The sequence below is a fragment of the Perissodus microlepis genome, chromosome 22, assembly GCF_051167445.1.
Source record: "Perissodus microlepis isolate ML-2025 ecotype Zambia chromosome 22, ASM5116744v1, whole genome shotgun sequence".
In the NCBI taxonomy this organism is placed as follows: Eukaryota; Metazoa; Chordata; class Actinopteri; order Cichliformes; family Cichlidae; genus Perissodus; species Perissodus microlepis.
Window position 1 is genome coordinate 11,573,347 of NC_140481.1, and position 21,081 is coordinate 11,594,427.

Below are 21,081 nucleotides of genomic sequence, written 5' to 3' on the forward strand. Positions count from 1 at the left end.
GCTCGGGGCTCCGGTATTAATGAGAGCGAAATTAACGACAGTGCCACCATTGTGCTGCCATTAGGCTGCTCCTGTCCCAATTATCTGATGTTACTGCCGTCATTCTCATTATGTCGCCTTTTTGAATTTCTAAGTAGAGATTAATATCAATTGCCGTGCACTTTTAGTGAAACCGTTTTCTAGAGGCAAATCGAGTTTGTTTGCTCAGCGAATGAGCAACTTGCCTCAAAAGAAAAAAGTGACGAGAGCGGAAATTGAGCGAGAGAATGCACAACTGGTAAACAGCTGTCGCCAAATGCCAATGCAAACACCTACACCTACAACTGTACCTGCGCACACATGCTAATGTCTGTGTCCTCAGATGTGTGCTACGTGCCTGAGCAAAGACCAGTAAGTGTTGGATTTAGTTGCTTTAAATAGCCAGATGAGGGTGAAGGACACTCTTAATACAGAGGTAAGGCAGGAGGATTTGATTTAGAGCTGTCATCACCTACCTCTCCACATTCACAGAGTCATTCAACTTTTCATAAACCATTAGGTTGAAAAATTTGCTACTCACTCAAACAGGTATGCCTTTGTTTCTTTCTTCTTCTGTTCGTCTCTGTTACCATCTTTCTGTTTACTCTGTGGACATTTATGTTACATCTGAATATCATTGAACCACTTCAAACTAAATGCATTCAGCACCATGTGCTGCAGAAAACTATTGGCTGTGGATAACGTTAGTCTATTCAAGTTGATAAACCGCCTCTTTACCTTCTTAAGGACATTTCATCTGGACATTTATTGTTCAGTTACAATTATATGACGGCAAGCATCCGCGCCTTAAAAACCTAACAATCTAAGCTCTGTATTGAGCATTGTGACAAATGGCGAGTAGACCATTGTTTATTACTCATAATACCCAGAAGCCCCAATTACCACAAATCTGAGTCTAAATAACTGCTCTTAATAGATCTGAGTGGCTTGAACCTCTTGTACCTCTCACTCATTCCTCTCTGTCCTGTGCTCTGTCTGGCATGCCCACTTCCTGCTGGCAGACATGCTGCTGATTAATGTGTTGATAATTACTACATAGACAGAGAAACACGATTAATACTAGTCATTTAGCATCATTAAACCAGGCTTCATTGTGTTCGCACAGTTTTGTCTGTCGGGTTCTTGTGTGGCCACGTGAGTGCTGTGGTTCCTGAGATCATACGGGTTCACACCGCACACGTCAAAAGAATGATTTATGTCTGTCCGCTCTAATGACTCCTGGGTAGTAGCTGTTGTGAATTGAGGGCATGTTTGAACCGTTTTACGTCACATCATTCCGATTTCCTCTCAGGGTGACAGACGTCACCTTTGAGCTGACAGCCCCTATGGGACAGAACCGAATAGCTTTTGCATTTTGCATATTGGGCTTACTCTACGCTTTTATTTATATAATGCCCAACGGTATAGAACTGTTAAAGCATCTCCAGGTTTTTGCAGTGTAGTCAGTGACCATCCAGACTAATGAGAGGGCCTATTAGGGCTTCATTAATCCTCATAGTGAGGGAATGAGGATGCAGGAAATGTGTCAGCCATCACTGCAGTGTCCTCCATGGACCCAGATTTTATTCAGATTTTACGTACAGAAACATATAGAGAGAGTAATAGAACTTTGTCATTGATGAAGAGCACTCAGTAGAAATATTTTTCATTATCAGCAGACCTAACTGGTGAAATATTTGCCTGGAGTCAGAAACAAGCCTAAAGTAAATAAAAGAAAAATGTTGCCAAAAGTCAGTTTTCTTGCCACATTGTGTACATTTTGTTTTCTTCACTTTTAAAGAGGATTGATTACAGCTGGGGACATCCAGAATTGTTTTTCAGATGACTCACTGTTTAGCGCATAAGTGGAATTTGTCTTCCAGCACCATACGTTGATTAAGAAAGATCAGTGGGGTATTTATTTATTTCTCTTGTTTGTGCAGTTTGTAAGCCAACTGTTGGTGGTGGTTGGTGCATTAAAACAGCTATATATACAAAACAACACACAACTATATATGTGCCTGTGTTCGTGTGTGCGGGGTCAGGTGTTAGGAGTTTATCTCTGAGTGGGTAATTCATCTTTGGGAGGGAAAAAAGGAGCGACTGTGAACAGCAGCATGAAATCAAGGATGAATGTAATTAAAGGCTGACTTTGCACCTTTTTTTGCAAGGGTTGAAAATTGCACAACTGACCTCGGTTGAACCGCAATTGCATTAATTTCTGCTGAGGGCAAAACAGTCTTTATCCCCGGACCGGTGAAGATGGATCTTAAGGTAAACAAGAAAATGACACATCCCAGGAAATGTTGCTAAGAGGGACAATGACCCACGGTTAGAGACTTGCCTCTGCTTTCTGTGCTGATGCAACCTGATACAAAGCTCTATTTTAACTGGTGAAGAGTAGCAAAACAACACTTTTGGCTGGATGTGAAGTTCTTTCTTCACATCTGCTGTGTGTGCTTTCAGTTGCATTCCAGTCATTTGTATTGTTGTGCACACTTGCATCATAGAGAAGAGGTGGTTTTATCATTAAGCTGGGGGTTAAAGGTCAGTGCTGACTCAAGAAGAAGCAGATGGAGAGGCCTCTTTTAACTGGATGGTGATTTTATTCATCCCGGTCATGTGTGATGTACAAGTGATTGCCTCTTTTTCTACCTCGCCATGTTCTCCATTCTTCCACTCTCCATTTTAGTATTTACCTGTGATCTCGCTCTCTCAGCAATGTGCAAAGTAATACAATAATATAAGGCAGAAACACATGAAATAGATTAATATCTTTCAGAGCTGGAAAAAAGTGTATAGCCATAAAAGACTATAGGAATGCATGTTATCTCCCACAAATGGATTTAGACGAGGCGGCCAATAAAAGCTAATGGAAAATTAGATCAGGCTGTATCAGCTAGAGTGAATATCTCAGCTCTCTGCTGTATAATGGAAGAGAACTTGGCCTCCTTCCACTTTGCCACATAACTTAAAGGCTTAATTCTACCTGGCCTGTTTGAAGTTTTGTGTAACATGTGGCAGAAGGATCAAAGATGACTTTGAACAGACTGAGACCAAACATACCCGCAAGTCTCCATTTGGGCGATGTGACATGAGAGTGAGTACACATAAATTTGTGTGTTTGAACATTTGTAATTAAAATACCTGGCTAATTAACACCGTGCTACATTTAATTGAGCTTGTGTGCTCTAGTGCCTGCACATACTTCTCTTGAATCCGGTTTGGAACACTTGCCTATGAGCCTAATGAACTTAAGCAGTTGCAAACTTCCCCTAGTTGCTATAATCAAAGTTCACATCCTGGTAAGTTGCCAGCCCACAGTCGTTGTTTAGAAGCTTTTTCTCCATTGCTCTCTCAGCAGTGCCAGCCATCTGGATTTGGAATTGGCATTTTCCGATCGTCCACCTGTCTGTGCTAACTTTGTCACAGCGCTTTTTATCATGCTTATCCTACAGCCACTAGATGGTGGGACGTAATAGAAACACTCTTCACTGCCATTTCATCTTTATCCTCATGTCTTCCTTGTTTTGAATTTGAAAGAGAAAGCCGTGGCGATAATGCTGATTTTGACATCACATATTGTCCCAAAACTAAACATGAAGGAGAGTAAGACAGGTACCAAACGCCAGTACAACACATTCAGAGTCAGCTCCGGATCTTCTATATGCCTATTCCATCATGGAATGACGACAAACAGGCCATGTAACTGCTTTTGAGTCCACTTGCTTTTGAGCCTCTGAAGTTGGGGTCTCTATATCGAATTAGCTATAATCCCTCAACAATTGCAACACTTTTATTAAACCCTTTGAATTAAAGCCTGCTCTTCAATCACACATTGATTGGTTGATTTAAATTCCACTGTGGTGGCGCACAGAGCCAAATTAAAAAAAATTGTGTAATTGTTCAAATACTTAGGGACCTAACTATATATATTTTTTTTTTTTTGAATCAATTTGAGTTCATGCATTAAGAGTCTCTGAATGAAAAATGAATGGCTTTGTCAGCAACCCTCAATCTAATTAAAAGAAAATGAATATATGAAACTCCTGCAGGGGGGAAGAAAATACTGTGGGTGGACAGTTGGAAGATTTGTGCAGAAAGGAAGTCACTGAAAGTAGATGGTGTGGTTCGGTTTTGGCAGTTCGTGATGCCTGGATGACTCATTCTCTGTGTCCTCTGGAAGCTTCTCATCTCTTCTCTGTTTTGTTCTTCTTCTACTCCTTTCTCTGCAAAACAGCTTTTCACCCACATTTGATATTCTTCACTATTAAAAGTGTCTAATCTTATCTCGTTACCTGGGCAAATTGACACATGCATAATCTGAAAAACCTTGTAAAACAAACTTTTCCCAGGAAAAACTTTGGCTGCATTTTATGAACTCAGTGAGAAAAACAAATGCAGTGTAACACATGACACTGAGTGAGCAGTGCCGCAAGTTCCAGACGAGTCGGGATGAGTGGAAAGTGATTAAAGGCCATCAGCTGTCCATTAGATTGGAGTTCTTTTTTTCATTTCAGCTCGTCTTAGAGCCTCACATAACATGCAGGAGTCAACCATCTGACAACATGTGCCTTTAAAAAAAATCAATAGACATTTAGCTTCTTCAGCACCGATTTTCTAATAAAGAAAAGAAAAGCATGAAGAAAATCCAGGAAAACACTTTACGCTTTACAGGCTGTTAGCATCATACTGACATGAAGCTAAAGTTATTGATAATTACATCATCCATTTAAAAAGCCATCGCATGGAGGTTTGACCTTCACAAGCTCAGTTAATACTCAAAATCATGCCTCAGTACCAAAGTTTCAGGCTGTAGTTTGAATTTTTCTCATGGCTCAATAAGTGTTAACTCTTTTTTGTTAGGACAACGTTAGGACTTTTAAGGCAAATCGTTTCTCCAGATAATAAGCCAGAGCAGGAATGGGTTGAACTGAATATGTGACAAAATATTGGTTAGAAATGCTAGAAATGTTGGGAAAAAAAGGTTGGAGGAAGATAATTGTATGAAGTGAGCTAGTGTTTCTAACCATCCATCCATCCATTCATTTTCTTCTGCCCATCCAATTCAGGGTCTTGGGGAGAGCTGCATCCTATCCCAGCTATCATAGGGAGAGAGGCAGTGTAAGCCCTGGACAGGCCACCAGTCTGTCGCAGTGTTTGTCTCTATGTTATTGCAATATTTCACAAGTTACCGTGTATTTTATGTACAGCTTTCTGTTTCATTGCTGTTTCATTTAATGTAATGTGTTGCAGGATTTACCTTTCTATCCTAGTCTGGTTTTGTTTTTTATAACTCATTAGAAGGAAATAAGGTCACCAATTTTTTCAAAGGAAATTAAGCTTCTGGAATCTCAATACAATACTAAACTTGCCTCAGCTGTAATATAAGTCCTGCTTATGTAGGTAAACTAAGAAAAAAAGAAATGATTTAATCAGACTAAAAGGCAGTGATTTAAAAAGAAGAGAAAGAATACATATTATGTTCCAAGAAAGACATTGGCAGTGTCATTTGCAAGTTCATTGGCTCAATAAATTTGGTTACAGATGTATATTAGTGTTTGCAATGGCAAGGACAAGCCCATGGCAGAGAGATATATCTGTATATCCAACTGATTTTGTAAATGTGGTGACTTACGGCGCAGTCGTGATGCTGGTGTGATTGTGGAACACACAGGAAAGAAAGGGAAGATCAGCCTCAAATCAAATCAACTCCTTTCATCCAGTTTAGAAGCAGCAGTTTCCTAATGGGGTGGAAGAAGATGACTTCTGTAAAGAGAAAATAGATTTTATCCACAGAGGAAGAGATGCAAGGCACAAATGTACACCTCAAATATTTCACCAGAAGTAGATAATACGGCTTTTTATTTGATTTAAAATTCTGGAGACTTCTGCAAATCCCATCCATAGAACGCCGTGAAAAGACACACCATTTCGCTTCTGCACCAAAAAAGCACTATAATGGAGAACAGACCTTTCCTATGTATGCGAACAATTCAGCATTCCTATAGCTGTCTTGCTTTTGGAGCCATCACTTTGTGCCTGATTGCTTCATGAGCGTTCTGAATGTGGAGGATGTAATTTTTTGTGATTAAAAACTATACAGCACCAGCTAATTTGCATAAAAGCAACCTCAGATGCTTACACCAGAGTGAAGTCATCTGAGTTAGTGCTGTCAAAAGTGGCTGAAAATAACGTTATCACAAATACAAATCAAAGGTCCTGACAACACAGTTTAACTTCAGTTATTCAGCTGCTATCTCTCTGCTGTGTTTCCTTTAATACAGCTGGTTTTCAGCTCCCTTTCGCTGAAGTCTGAAAAACCAAGACACATAACTAGGTCTATGGGAAAACAAATGTTTTTTTCTTGGAAACTCACAGTATTACAGTTTGATCAGATACTCAGATAGCACTAAGTCTAACATATGTCATGACAGAGAGATGCTGGTAGTTTTAAGTTTTTAATTCTTCCGGACAATCACTTATAATATTCCTAATCCAATGGTAATTTTATTTTAATCATTACACCATTGAACTTAACAATATTCCCAGAACATGTACAAGCACAATAATATGGACTCCTCACAAACAGAATCCATGTTCTTGCAAATAACAACTTGGAAATCTTGGAATAGGATGTTTACAGCAGTGAAATTTGAACAAAGAGTCAAAGACAACTAACAATAAGAGGTAAGTAAACAACTGAGCCTAGGAAGCAGCTGTAAATTGTGTGGATAAGTTAGAAGTGTAACAAAAATGAAACAACAAAAAAACTGTGATTGCATAATAACATTGAATCCACGTTAATGGACAAGTACAAGTGTGGAATTATACATGTTTTGTTTTGTTTTTTTTCTCATCACTGTGGCATTACAAATAAGTCAGTATTAATTTATCCTTACCAATTAATCCTTACCTTTATTTTGAAAGGTCCCAGTTCATGTTTGGAGTCATAGTTTTTGCAGGTACCTGTTCACGGTTACGTCATTGTTTTTATGTTGAAAACTTTTCGGTCCATTTCACAAACACGCCGGTATACCTCGCCGTGACACTATTCTCCCACCCTCACTCCCTGCTGTTAAAGCAGACAGTTGTTGGTTTGGTTTTAATTAAGAAAATAAAAAGAAATGCGGAGGACGTGGACAAAAAAACAATTAAAAAAATAACCAATTCCTTTAAATTCCTCACAAATAGGCTTTCAAAATAAATGTAGGTGGATTTTAATGGTATTTGCTGTTTCATTTTATTTCCCCCACTTGTGATTAATTAGCTTGCATTATATTTTATGTCAGCCTTTATTTCAGTTTGTACTGTGTTGCCCTTTAATACCTTTAATCCATGGGAGCCTTGGGGCTTATTGTTTTAAGGCAAGAATTCTGAGTCTGCACTATTCCCTGCCTTCATCATAAAAAGTGCACAGTGGCACATTGCATAGCAACATAGGTTTATATGCCATTTAGTTTTATGAATGCCAGTAAGTTGCTGTTACTAATGGGCTGCTGTTAAATCATGCATGCGTTTAATGATCACATGAACCTCTAAACTAATAAAAAAATGTTTTAGTATGTACTGAAACCAAGAGCAGTGATTTAAGCACACCGTAGGTTGGAGTGCATCACGATACAAAGAGGAAAAATGAAATTTAGTCAAATAGAAACAAACATAGATGCATGTGCAAATTGTTACATGTTCATACACACACACACACATATACATATATATATATATATATATATATATATATATATATATATATATATATATATATATTTCAGGATGCTGTCGTTTCAAAGGAATATAATGTGCTGACTGTGTTTGTTGGATTTGACAGTGTTGCCAGGGTCAATGTCATTAGCATGGTTTCACCTGTCTCCTCAAATACTGTCATCGAGACGCACTTTAAAAAAACAAACAAAAAACCACCCCAAAAACAGCTCATGCACACAAACCACAAGGGGGAGCGAAGTGTGAAGGAAAGAGATGGTGAGGAGACATGTGAAAGCGTAAGAGTATTGGTACTTTGATTGCTAATATTATCCAAAAAAGTGGAAAAAAAAATAGAAAAGTAAAGATTATTCCACTTTTCTCTAAATCTACAACTTGTCATTTTTTCCTTCTACATTGTTGTTGTACACTTCAGAGAACATTACTTATTAGGTAAGAGAGAGCAGTAACTAAAACTGAACATTGGAAGTGCTGCTGTCAGATCTATTCAGTGAGCTTGGATGGTAGTGGGAGATTAAATCCAGTCACAACCTTGAAAATTGACTTTTTTCCCCAAAATAATGCTCGCCTGGACTTTTTTTGTCCATTCCTATAATTTATGTGTTAAATGTTTACTTTGCTTTTATCTGTCACACTGTGATGGTTGCTTTGCCACCTCTTTCTCTCTGTCTCAAGTGCCCTGTAGCATAGAAGGATAATGTCCCTGTAATCGGCCCTAGGAAATTATTAGCTTTTGTTTATTGTTGTGTTTGATAGATCTACAGGGAGGGCTCAATTATCATTGCCACTTTTAAGAGTGACCTTGGAAACTCATTTGTTTTTACCCTGTTAAAGATCCAGTACCCAGAGGATTATACCCGCTGCACCGATATTGCTTTGCACTGTGTCATGTGAGTGATTGGTATACGGGTGTGCCTGTCTTTAACAACCTTCCTTGTAGATGATGGTAAGGCATCATGTCAATTGGATTTGGCAGAAATTAAACAAAGGGGAAGAAACTGACAGTGTCTCTGTTTGTCTTTAGTTTATCTTAGCCAGACAAGTAATTTGGGCCTTTGTAGGTCATTTTGGTGAAGTAAAGCATTCAATAATCTTAGCCATTAAGCTCTGTATGGCTTTCTCTCAGGACTGTCCATTCAATAGCTCTTTGTGACTTTGTCTACACCTGTCTTGACTTTTTGAGAAAGAGTAATAAATCTCATTGATGCTGGGATCAATTGTTGAACAAGCTGCACTAAATTTTTTACTTGCTCAAACTGACTTTGTGCTGTTGATCCATTTTCCTTCATGTTTCTTTGGCTTTTTTGCTGTTTTAAAAAAGACCCAAAGTACCTCATTTTTACCACAGTTCACTCCATGACTTGGCCAACTGGCTTCATAAACAAATAGAATATTACATAGAAGAAATGATCAAAAAACCATAGGGAATGAAAATATTTATAATCTCAGCAGTGTTGAGCATCAAACTTTTAACAGAGCTAAAACCAATGGAGAAATTATAATCAGATCTTTCAATAGGGATATGATAAATAACTACAAAACTACAAGAAATCAGAAATGAAAATCCAGTAATATAGGGGATATTCAAAAAATACAAACATGGGTCCCGTGGCTGTTCCAGTATGCATGTGTCCATGGTTGTGGTGCATTGAAAGGTCTGAAGATGTCATTTGGAACTTTGCGAATCCATTTATATCAAAGCTACAGCTGTGGAAAACATTTTTGAATGATATTCTAATATTTTGGAATGGAACAGTAGAAGAACAATTGATTTGTGTCAAATGTGAATTCAGGTAGTTCTTTCTGGAAATTTACAGTGGGTGTGACCTCAGCACCATTTATTTTGTTGGCCTAACGACCTCTAAACCAAGATGGAAGCATTTTTACTTCCGTCTACAGGAACCGTGCAATAATTCATTACAACAGCAACCACCCGAGATCACTTTGAAAAACAACATACCTCAAGGGCAAGTTTTTCATCTCAAAGTGAAAGAGATTAAGTATGCCAAACATTTCACTGAACTCTAGTGAAAACATGTAGCTCTTCAACTCATAGTCTGTCAGAGCTGCTGAGATTTTTTGGATCGCAACACTAAACACAATGACATCCACTGGACTGAATTATGATCTTAGTTTAGTTAAGATTACTTCAAAGCTTCAGCCAGAATACTCTGTAGGTAGTATCACTTCCTGGCACAACACACCTTGGTGTGTTTGTGTAGCTTATCTCCGTCTAACCATTTTTCCCCACTCGGTGACACACCTGCCAGTGAGCTCTGGTAATTGGTGATTCTGTTCTGAGACATGTGAATCTAGAGACACCAGCAACCACAGTGGATTGTCTACCAGGAAGCAGAGCACACGACATTGAGGGATATTTAAAACTGCTGGCTAAGTGTAAACGTAAACTCTGTAAAATAATCAGCAGTAATGACACCCGGTTACATCTATAAAATTTATATTGAATTGTTGTGCAACTTTGCCAAAACATTGTCAGACATTAGTTTTCCCTGGTCCCCCCTTCAATCGGACCAGGATTGACATGTTTAGCTGCATGTTGGGGATGCAATGTAATGTGCAATGAACATTCATTCTTGAATTTATTATTCACACATTTTTTGCGCAAATTTATATATTTTTCTTTTCACTTTAAATGTTTATTGTGTTGTGTTTAATGTTTAGTGCTGATGTGGGGCAGTTTTCCAATTGTACTAAGTATGACTGTGAAATGGCAACAAAGACTTAACTTATCTTAATTAATATGATCATCCTATCTCTAATAATCAGCTGTGTAACACAGGCCTTCAAGCTGGCAGTAGTTAAACCATTACTTAAAAAGCCATCTCTTGTCCCTTCTGTCTTAGCTAATTATAGGCCTGCTAGACCTCGATTAGTCCAGATTAGAGCATGCTGTAGGTATTACTCGTACTGCACTGCAGTGGTTTGAATCATATCAATCTAATAGACTCCAATTTGTTTATGTAAATGGAGAATCTTCTAAACACACTAAGGTTAATTATGGAGTTCAACAGGGTTCCGTGCTAGGACCAATTCTGCTTCGTTTGGGACGTTTCATGAGAAGGCATAGCATACATTTTTACTGCTATGCAGATGACACTCAGCTTTATCTACCCATAAAGCCAGATAACAGGCACCAATTATTTGCACTGCAGGAATGTCTTAAAGATATAAAGACCTGGATGACCTCTTAATTTTTCTGCTTTTAAATTCAGATAAAACTGAGGTTATTGTACTTGTAAATATCCTGTCTCAGATTGACACAGAAAAACTAGTTCATGCATTTATTAATTCTAGGTTGGACTAATTTGTTGTTATTAGGAAACTCCTTGAAAAGCCTTCAGTTGTTCCAAAATACTGCAGCAAGAGTACTGACGGCTGCTGGAAAGAGACACCATATTTCTCCTATAGTGGCTTCTCTTCATTGGCTCCCCGTTAAATCCTTGATGACCATTAGAGCACTTTGCTCTCAGACTGCAGGCTTATTTGGTTCCTAGAGTTTTTAAAAGTAAAATGGGAGACAAAGACTTCAGCTGTCAGGCCCTTTTGTTGAACCAGCTTCCATTTGGATTTCTCAGTTTTCTTTGTATAATTGTTGGGTCTTCACCTTATATAGAGCCCCTTGAGGCAACTGTTGTTGTGATTTAGCACTGTATAAATAACTTAAATTGAGTTGAAATTATAATTCTGATATTATAAAAAAGATCTGTATAAGACTGTGTAGTGAATTAACCTGTGACTCTTTAAATCAAAGTGCTCTATAACAGCTGCATTATTTTCTTTTAGCACCACAGGTATTGGGAAAGCTCCATCCATTAATCACACGGGGTTATCACAGATATAGTCCAACTTCCTCATACATACTGCACACTGCAGGTGTGACACATTCAGCCACATGAAGTATCCTATTCGTAACTCTAAACTGAGAAGTTTTAAAGCCTTGACCTATTTAAACAGTGAATAAAAATATGAAATCAAAGTGCAAAGGAAAGTATCATTGATAGTGTGGAATTTGGAGTTCAGTCTTTGGTGTACTTAGACCTCCTCTGACCTTGAATTACCTAATGTTGACTAATTTTGACTCTTCAGAACAAGTTTGTGTTCATGAAAATGAAATAAAGTGAAACATTTCTGCCCGTGGACACAACTCAGGAGATTATCACATGCTGTATTACCCTAAGACCTATAGTTAGATTCAAACTTTATGCTGTTTTGGCATGCGCTCAACTGATCATATGGACCCTACCTCACAGTAGAAACAGACAGGGGTGATAAGTTCCTGTTAACATCTGCACAAACTTATTATTAGTCCAAGTTTCTGCAGTGTGAAAGAGGCTATTGTTTGATGTGAATACCATGCCCCTGGGAGAAAAATGAGTTCATACTTTCCTAGCTTAACACTTGTGCTTGTGTGGCTGCTGAATAACCCTCTTCTTAGATGAAAGAAATAAATCACCATGCCAGAGTAGCTACTGAGTTTTTAATTTGCATGGGTACCAAAATTAGAAAAATACATCCTCAACAAAAGCACACTTGCCTTTTACTCCTGTCTTTGAAAAACAGATTTCGGGCTGGATTTGAATGTGTGTTTGACGACCGGTTATGAACTGCAGGATATTTGGTCAAATGGCAGTTTTAGCGTTATCTCCAACCTTGTAATTGTAAAATGACTTAAACACTGTAGGTGATTTGTAGAGCGCTTTCAGATAAGACTGAAAAATGAAAAATCTGCAAATATACAGTAAGGAGAAGGAAGCAAAGATGAAGGCTAGTGCGTTGTTCTTCCCCAATCAGTGTCCATATCATATGTTATGTGAGGGTAGAAAATGAGTTGTGGGAAAAGAAAGAAAAGAATCCCTCAGGAGATTTAACAAGGCTCTCTGATGGGGCCAGAGGTCTGCCCATAAATATTACATGAGGGCTGAGGGAAGAGAAAGGAACAGTGTTGGTGCAAGGAATCTACAGATAAACTAGGCATGTTGGCGCTGATGGGTCTGCAGCTTTGCTTGGTCAGTGAATGTTTCAGTATACACTGCAACACCCTTTTTATCACTGACCGCTCCAGTCCAGTTAAGCACACACCCATGAGACATGTAATTCTCCAAAGGGCTTCTCTTTGTGCTTTGGCTTTAACTTCTAGTGTAAGGTTGATGTTCTTTACTGCCTGGGTGCTTGCCGTTTGAAGAAATGAATGGACAGCATTGAGGATTCTTTGTTGTTTGGAGCAGGGGTGGTTCGGTTAAACCACCAGTATATCTGCTCAGAGTAACATATAAAGGTCATAGCTACAGCTCCACTGCCAGAGCTTTAATACTACCATTCTGGACTTAAGGGACATCCACACTGATTAGTTTACCTCAACAGGATGCTATATGGATGTAATTTTCTAATGTGGGTTAGAGTATGTATAGTGACTGTCAATGCGGGAGAAAGAGAATTTATCAATATCTCTACTTGTATTCAGAGCTGGAAGTGCGGGTACAAGCATGTGTTTTCCACATACATCTGGATAAGCTGACCTGTGTTATAATTCACATAGCCTCATTAAAATGCTGAAAGTTGTGGCTGTAAAGTCACTGTGACCCCTCCCAGTCTGCTATAAGTGCCTGGACCAGCATTCTGAGCAGAGCTCTGATTGATCTGCCTAAGTAGGTGCAATTATTAGGAACGTTCTTCACACACACATACACACAGGCACGCATGTATGGTCATCAGATAATATAGCGGAGCGAATTCATGCACTGAAAGACCCTTTAAAGCGTTTGATCCTAATGTGCAGCTTGTGACCTTTGGCACCCAAACTCCACCCATTTACTGATTATGCATAGAGCAATTTGACACTTTGGCCCAAGAACAGAAAACAGATGACATGAAACGATGAATATAAAGCAGGAAAAAAAAAGATCAATTTCACTGGAAAAGGTTGCTGAATTGCCTGACGACGATGACCTTTGTTCGAAACCTTGAAAGGCATTAACAATTTAATAAGTCACATCACATCAATATGGAAAGCACCTCTGTGCTAGTGTTTTGTAATTGGATTTGACTGGACCTGCATATTCCTAAGACCTTCAGTCATAATATTATCGTGAAAATACAAGTCTAAGCAACAGCATTATGCATACGCACCTTTAGGCACCTTTTAATTGGATGTCGCCTATACATTTAAACTGTAACTTATCAGGCTTTGTAGAAATGTTGATAGCATTCATTTAAAAGATAGCAACAAAAATAACTGTTTATCAGGAGCCGCTGTGTCTCAGTGTAATGTTCGAAGGTCAGTCCTCACAGTTACCACAGTTAAGTGCAAGACATACCCCCCTCTGCCTCCCCCTGGATTCCTCTATCACCTTGCCTTGCTCCAAAATACATTTCTTGGACAATCATCAAAAGAGTGACTCAGACTCAGGAGCTTTGGGGCCTGGAAATGGAAACTTATTTAGTACTGCACTCTCAGGACAATTCCACATAAAATCTAATATGGCCGGACAGAGAGCAAGAGGTTCAAGGGAAAAGGAGCTATAGAAGTAGCCACATTACCCTTGAGGAGACCTCCATGAGGACTTTTTGCGTTGCCTTCTACTTTCAACTTAAAACATTAAGTTTTTGAACAAAGCAAAGGGCATGCAGTGAAAGGCAGGTGTGACTTTGGGTTGAAATGATTTTTATGGTCAACGCCTCATTCTGTATTTATTGATTTCTTAATCTCTCAGTCTATCCAGCTATCATCTGCTAGAGCTTTTTTTTTAAACTTTAGTCTAAGGTTTAGTGTTGCATTCTAATGAAACTAAACCTGATTGCATTTAAATATAAAGGGAGTTTTGGATAAGTGCAGTGACCTCCAACACAATAGAGGATTTTACATTAAATCTGGCATTTGAAGGCCTTTGGGCATAAATGTGAGTTGGGTGTTCATTTCCTGTAATTCACTGATATGAAATTTAGTACTCACAATGTTTCAGTGCCCAGCCTGGTGCTAAGAGCTGGTGGTGATTTGGATCTTCTGTGTTCTTCTTAGTGGTGTAGCTTTAAACGCACATGTGACAGACACAACATAAGGCCCCTCAATTTGTTATCCGTCCTCTTCTCTTCAAACCTCCCCAAAGGCATGCAGATACACTTTATCGGTGTCCCACTTGTTGTTGTAAATTATGGCCAGACTCAAAAAACACAGCTTTAGGGTTGAGGCTCATTTTGATTGCTCTATGCAGACTTTAGACCACAGTGTAAGGAGGGAAAAGGAATAACCCACTGAGATAATCCCAGTGTGTATAATACTGGATGGGGCATGTGATTGAATTGCTTTGTGGCATATCCATGGATTTAACTTTGTTTAGGCATTAAATATGACCCCCTCTGATATAAATATGTTTTTTCTTAATAACGTGTTAATATGGTGTATTTTATAAGCTAAAATACATATTATGAGTATGAGTATTATGAATATTTCTGAAACTGCCATGTAGGAAGAACAATGCATTCTGGCAGCTAGTGTTTCCATACATAATAAGCCTAAAAAATCAATCCTATCAACTTGCATGGTGTGGCAAACCTGTCAGAGCTAGAACTTGGAAACATTTTGTAGCATAAGCAAAACACTTGAGCTACTTGTTAACATATTCAGGCTCGGGTTTTTGCCCTATGTGCGCTCCGTTTCTTTCAGCTAGTTGTGTGAGTCTTTACTGGAATGTTGGTGGTACTCAAAATGAGCATTTTATTTAGTTTTGCAACACAGGTGGAAATGCATTGCTGTTCTAAGAAGTGGTATTGCCAACACAACTGAGTTGCAGTCATAAGTGATGCTTTCAAAAACCTTTTGTATTTAAGTAGTTGATATTGAAATGAATGCCATGTTTCAAGAAGCTGTATGAGATCATCCAGTAGCTGATCCCATTACAGTATGGTGTCTAGTAGTGGTGGGAGCAAAAAATATAATACAGCATAGGATCACAATATTTTCTGTGGCAGTATTGTTTTTTTTTTTTTGGTTTTTTTCTTTCTTTCTTTTTTGCCTGTCCCGTTTGGCTCTTTTGCCATCAGAATTATTGTCTAAAGGCAAAGAAAGATGCCCAACGGATTTACTTTACCAAATTGACCATCCCAGCCTTGCCGTAATGGTCCATTTGATTCACCTTTTATTGTTTATTTTATTTTCACTTGCTGAATACGGGACAGACTTGACTGGGGGAAAGAAGGGGAGAAAGAAAGAGGGAAAGAGAAACAGCTGAGAAGAGGGACAAGGGCAAAAAACAAAAACCAACAGAATGGGCAGAAAAAAAAAATGCATCTATCGATCACCTGTTGAGAAAGAAAAAAGAAAACAAGCAGAAGAGAACAAGAGTAATAGAATAAACAACATCACAATGATATATGGGAATATGACAGTAAATACTAAATATTAAACATTATTGTGCAGCACATAAGATCAACAGAACACAGTGTGCTTTGAGGTAGGAGCCAAAAAGGGTGTAGTTTGTGTGTGTGATCACCCGTGTGTACACCTGTGAGCATGGACGCGCTTGTTTTTTTAAAAGGTTCCTTCATGTAATGATCTGCTAGAGGGTGTGGGGAGCCACTGCCCCGTCCTCCAGGGCATGAAGCAGGTATGGAGGAGATTAAAACTCCAGACATCCAGAGGCCCCCAGAACACAAGAGACCAAGGAAGACCAACAGAGGGGCAGCCGCGCCACTGTCCCAGAAAAAGCTGAGGAGAGTCCCAGATGAGGGCTCACTCAGCAGCCGCGGAGCAGAAGCCTCTGTGGCAGTATTGTGTCAATACAAGGACACCAAATGTTGATATTTTATTAACTGGATTAAAATACTAGAGCGGTCATGTCATGCGCCATCATCCTGAGATAATGTTAGCCAAGCAAAGTTACATTTAATCGACTCTGCCAAAAAAACATCCAACACTGGACATGCTTAGTTTGACAAATCTAAAATACGTGTTGCATGCTCACAACCACAAGACAATTGATTGGACGCAACCTTTCTGAAAACAGTTGCAGTCTAACTTGGATACTGACTACAGTCACTGTCAGAGAGACTGTGGAAGGTCTGCAAATAACAGATTTATAAATGCAAACAGACTGCCAACAACGTCTTTCTAAATGAGTCTTTGTCAATGAGCCCATTCAAAAAGACTTTACTCAGCTGGTCTAATGCTGATTGTATTTGGTTATATTCTTATAGAACAGAAACGTTGATAAGTGCAGATGTAGTAGTTAAATGTGAATTCCTATCTATGTCGACAGCAACAGATGTGTGATTTTCGATGATTTATTGCAGTTAATTTGCTGTATGTTCAGAAACACATTGCATGTAATTGCCAACTTGACTCCATTCTATTGCAAAGATATTAACAGCAGACTGACTTTGTTTTATGACAGCATTTATGTCATTTTTTGTGGCAGTTTTAATGTGCTTGACGTGAGAAAAATGTATCTTACTGGAAAAAATGGAGACTGACAAAGTTTAACTTTGAGGACATAACTTGCAGTTGAAAAAAGGTAATAAATCACAACATATTGTATTGCAATGCTCATCATATCATAAAATATTTTTAAAAAAATCACGAGTGAAGTATTGTGATAATATTGTGTAGCGGTGTTTTAGTGATTCCCACCTGTGGTATCTAGTTTAATTGCTCAGTTTAAATTTTGATGTAATTTTCTTTTACCTTCTTAAGCGTTGTATCCAGTTCTATTAATGGGAGAGATAGTTGGAGGTGCACCTTAGAATGTATCTACTCTAAACACTTATCTAGGTTGGTCAGATGAGTTGGACATCGCTGGGAAAAATATACAGTTTACAGTAGAGAAATTGGAATTTATGCAAACCCTTGTTCAAATGTATCCCTCACTGTGTCGGTGCTCATACTGTATGTGTGTAGGAGCGCTCGTGAATGCTTATGTTAGTGTGTCTCAAGATAAAACATGATGTGCCCCCAAAAGGCTTTGGCTTTAACAACCGAAGAAGTGCTTGGTAAGCAACAGCCCTCATTAGCATACAGATCAGGAGGCACTATAAGTGTTTGTGAAGTGTAATTCACTATTGCTGTTCCAAAGCAATAAAGGGAGTGCATTTTCTCCGCTAATGTCAGTGCTGGTCTTTCCCAGTCCCATTTTTTCTTACCAGGCTACAGTTTTGTTAAGAGTTGTTAACATTACAGCTCCCCTTAAGTACCAGACCCTCCCTTTGATAGATCTTAAAGGTGTAACATTTTAACATCTGCAAGTCATGGCCAAATTAATTTTGAAACATTGCTATAATTACCATAAACAAACAAGACAATCACCGGGAAGACTGACAGGTTCTGCCAGCCTCTGCGATATATTGTCTGCCATTGGGCTTGGCTTTATTGGTAACATGATGGATTACATAATTGCGTTATGCCACAAAACAGAAGCACACTGTAAGCAGAGACACTTTCTTGCACTGGCAGATATAACTGGATTTAGTTTGTATATATGTGCGCTTGGTTGGCAGGGATTTATATGACAAAATAAATAAAGAAGAAGGCGGTTAAAATATCTAAAGTTGAGAAGAGATTCATTAGTTGAATTTGTATGCTGAAGAAGTATATCAGTGGCAATGCAGGTGCTGGAGTTACTGGTTCATACCTTGCCTTTAACCTAGAATAAATTCAGTGTGCAGGAGTGTTGGGATATGCAATGCATCACCTCTGTTTCCAATCTGCTACATTTGCATTTGCATGTTAAATCACTGTGGTAATACTCCAAAAGTCTATAGCTCTCCGTCTCTACCTACAGGTTTACTGGCCCGAACCTTCCTTCGCCCATCATTAGCAGCAAGAACTGGCTTCGACTGCACTTTACTTCAGATGGCAACCATAAGTTAAGAGGTTTCAGTGCCCAATACCAAGGTAAGACCATGAGAACGGTTGATATTTTAAAGAGGGAGGCTCATTAGAGATTTTACTGAATAAATTATAGACCACTTTTTGTCTTCAGTTCAGGTCTGCTAAAAAGGTCTTTTGTCAGTGGCTACCTGTCTGTGATATTTGATTTTAATATTTTAATATACTTCCTTGGTCATCCCAACAAAGAATCATTTATATTTTTGGAGACCCAGAAAAATGACTGGTTAGTGCCATAATCAGAATATAGTTGTAATCCCCACATGATGAACTTCTGCCATTTTGGACACTTCATGAGCTTCTTTCTTATTTTATTCTATTCTTGGAGCCCATTTGCCACAGAATAGTTGTGAATGCTTTCAGGAAAAAGGAAAAAAAAGATGATTACAGGAGCATTATTATGAGTGCCACATAATTGCACAGAAGCATACATGTGGACACGCACACACACACACACAAACACAAAATCCTTTTTGTACCAGGCATCCATTTCCTGTTCCATTACCCTTAGAGGTTCAGGGATCACCTTTGAGAAGGGATGAGCAGGGGGAAAGGATTAGCTCGTCCACCAAAAGAGGTGATCTCTAAGGGTCTCACCTCCAGCCATCTGCTGGAAATATCAGCGATGGAGGAAAATAAGATAGAAGAAGAGACAAATGAGGGAAGAATTTGGAAAAGGGAGCCAGTGGGATTACAGGTTCAGTGGTAGGTAAATATGTTTCGAAGATCGGAATGAAGCGTTAAACTAATACTTTAATTAGATTAAACACTCACGCCACTGTTCCCATCCCTCACTGCATATTCTCATCACGACAACTCCCATGATTCCACAGCAGTGGCTTGTTGGAGTGATAAAGTCACTGAATATCTTAATTGCCTCCTTTTTACCTTATTTATTTTTGTGTCCTTTATTTATATGTAGGAAAATAATCAGCCACACCACATCAAACCCAGCATCTAATAGCTTAGTCTTCTTACTTGAAAGATGCTTATACCTTTTTCTTTCTTCCTCTTTAATCAGTTTAACAAATCAAATAAAAGAGTTTTTTTATCCGATTTTTTTCCCCTTCTAGACACATAATAAACAGAGTTTTTAACACATGACTCAGATAAGCTTTGAAGTAAACTGCAGCTGAAACAGAGGAAGGGATGAAAACACATTTGGAAAACAAGTGAAGTTCCATTGTCAGGGACTGTCAAAGTAATTAAACAGGACGACTGTGAAGGGGAGCTCAGATAATACTGATAGTGTTTTTGAAAATTGGTGAATAAATATGCATTTAAACAAGCCTCTTGTTTCCGATTACCTTTTTAAAATCTCCATTGCAATTATAACCAAACTCAAACCATTTAAACTTCATATTTTTATTGTATAGAAAAGAGTGTTTTCGGATGCCCTTGCAACCTGTTAATGAAACAGTGATGTTATGCTAAGAACCCTTTTTCCACAATCAAAAATATGGTGATTGTCAAAATCGCTTCCTGAATATGAACCACTGTAAGAGGTGTGACTCTTATAAATGAACATAAATGTGTGTTGTAGATCTTTTAAGTTTTATTGTCATTTTTAGATTTAAAAATTTATCATCCATCCATCCATTTTTTTCTGATTATCATCTTGTGCTGTGGGAGCTTTAACTTTTCTCAGCTGACACAGTGCAAAATGTGGTGTACCTTGAACAGGCTGCCAGTCTATCACAGGGCTGACACAGCGAGACAGACAACCAAACACGCTCTCTCACATCCACTTCCACACCATTTCCCACCAAGTCCAATTTAGACTCACCGATCAACCTAACAAGCATGTCTTAGGAGTGCGGGAGGACGGCGGAGCAGCTGGAGAAGCTCACATGGGAACATGAAACTCCAAAGGGAAAAGACAACCAGGAGCTTTAAAACCAGAACCTTCTTTCTCTAACATTACAGTGTTTCAATAGTTTCACAATTGATTTGCAAATGTTGATTTGAACATAACTGCAGTGCCTTTTTTGAACTACGTGGGCATCACTTTCTGCCATGTCACTCCAATCTCTCTTCTATGTTTTCTCTACAGTGAAGAAGATGACTGAACTTAAGTCCCGGGGTGTGAAGATGTTGCCCAGCAAAGACAACCACCACAAGATATCAGTGTGTAAGTTACAGCCCTTAATTTTCCCTTTTTTCTACAACCATAAGATATTTTTGTACATATTTGGTCACTGTGTTAAGTCCCCCGGACAAGTATTCAGTATATGCAAGTGTGGAATTAGGTCTATCTATCATGAAGGACATCTATAATTTGGCATCGGAAAGATTAAGATGAAGAAGGCTGAGCTTATAGCAATATTTCAAAGTCTTTATGAATGTAAAGTCAGGGCTGGCAGTGCTCCCTCGCCACCAGCACCACTATTTTCTCACATCACTGCATTATTACGACATTATTGCATGAAAACATTATTGCA

The 21,081-nt window shown here is 38.6% G+C and overlaps 1 protein-coding gene across 2 annotated transcripts in view; it reads left to right on the forward strand.

Annotated features, from left to right (window-relative positions):
• csmd2 (CUB and Sushi multiple domains 2) overlaps window positions 1-21,081 on the forward strand; it is a 270,938-nt gene that overhangs the window by 106,388 nt on the left and 143,469 nt on the right. For both annotated transcript variants that reach the window (XM_084918556.1, XM_084918557.1), the window contains 2 exons: window positions 18,534-18,646; window positions 20,694-20,771. In XM_084918556.1, the coding sequence (XP_084774682.1) occupies window positions 18,534-18,646; window positions 20,694-20,771 (191 nt within the window). The remainder of the gene's footprint in view (window positions 1-18,533; window positions 18,647-20,693; window positions 20,772-21,081) is intronic.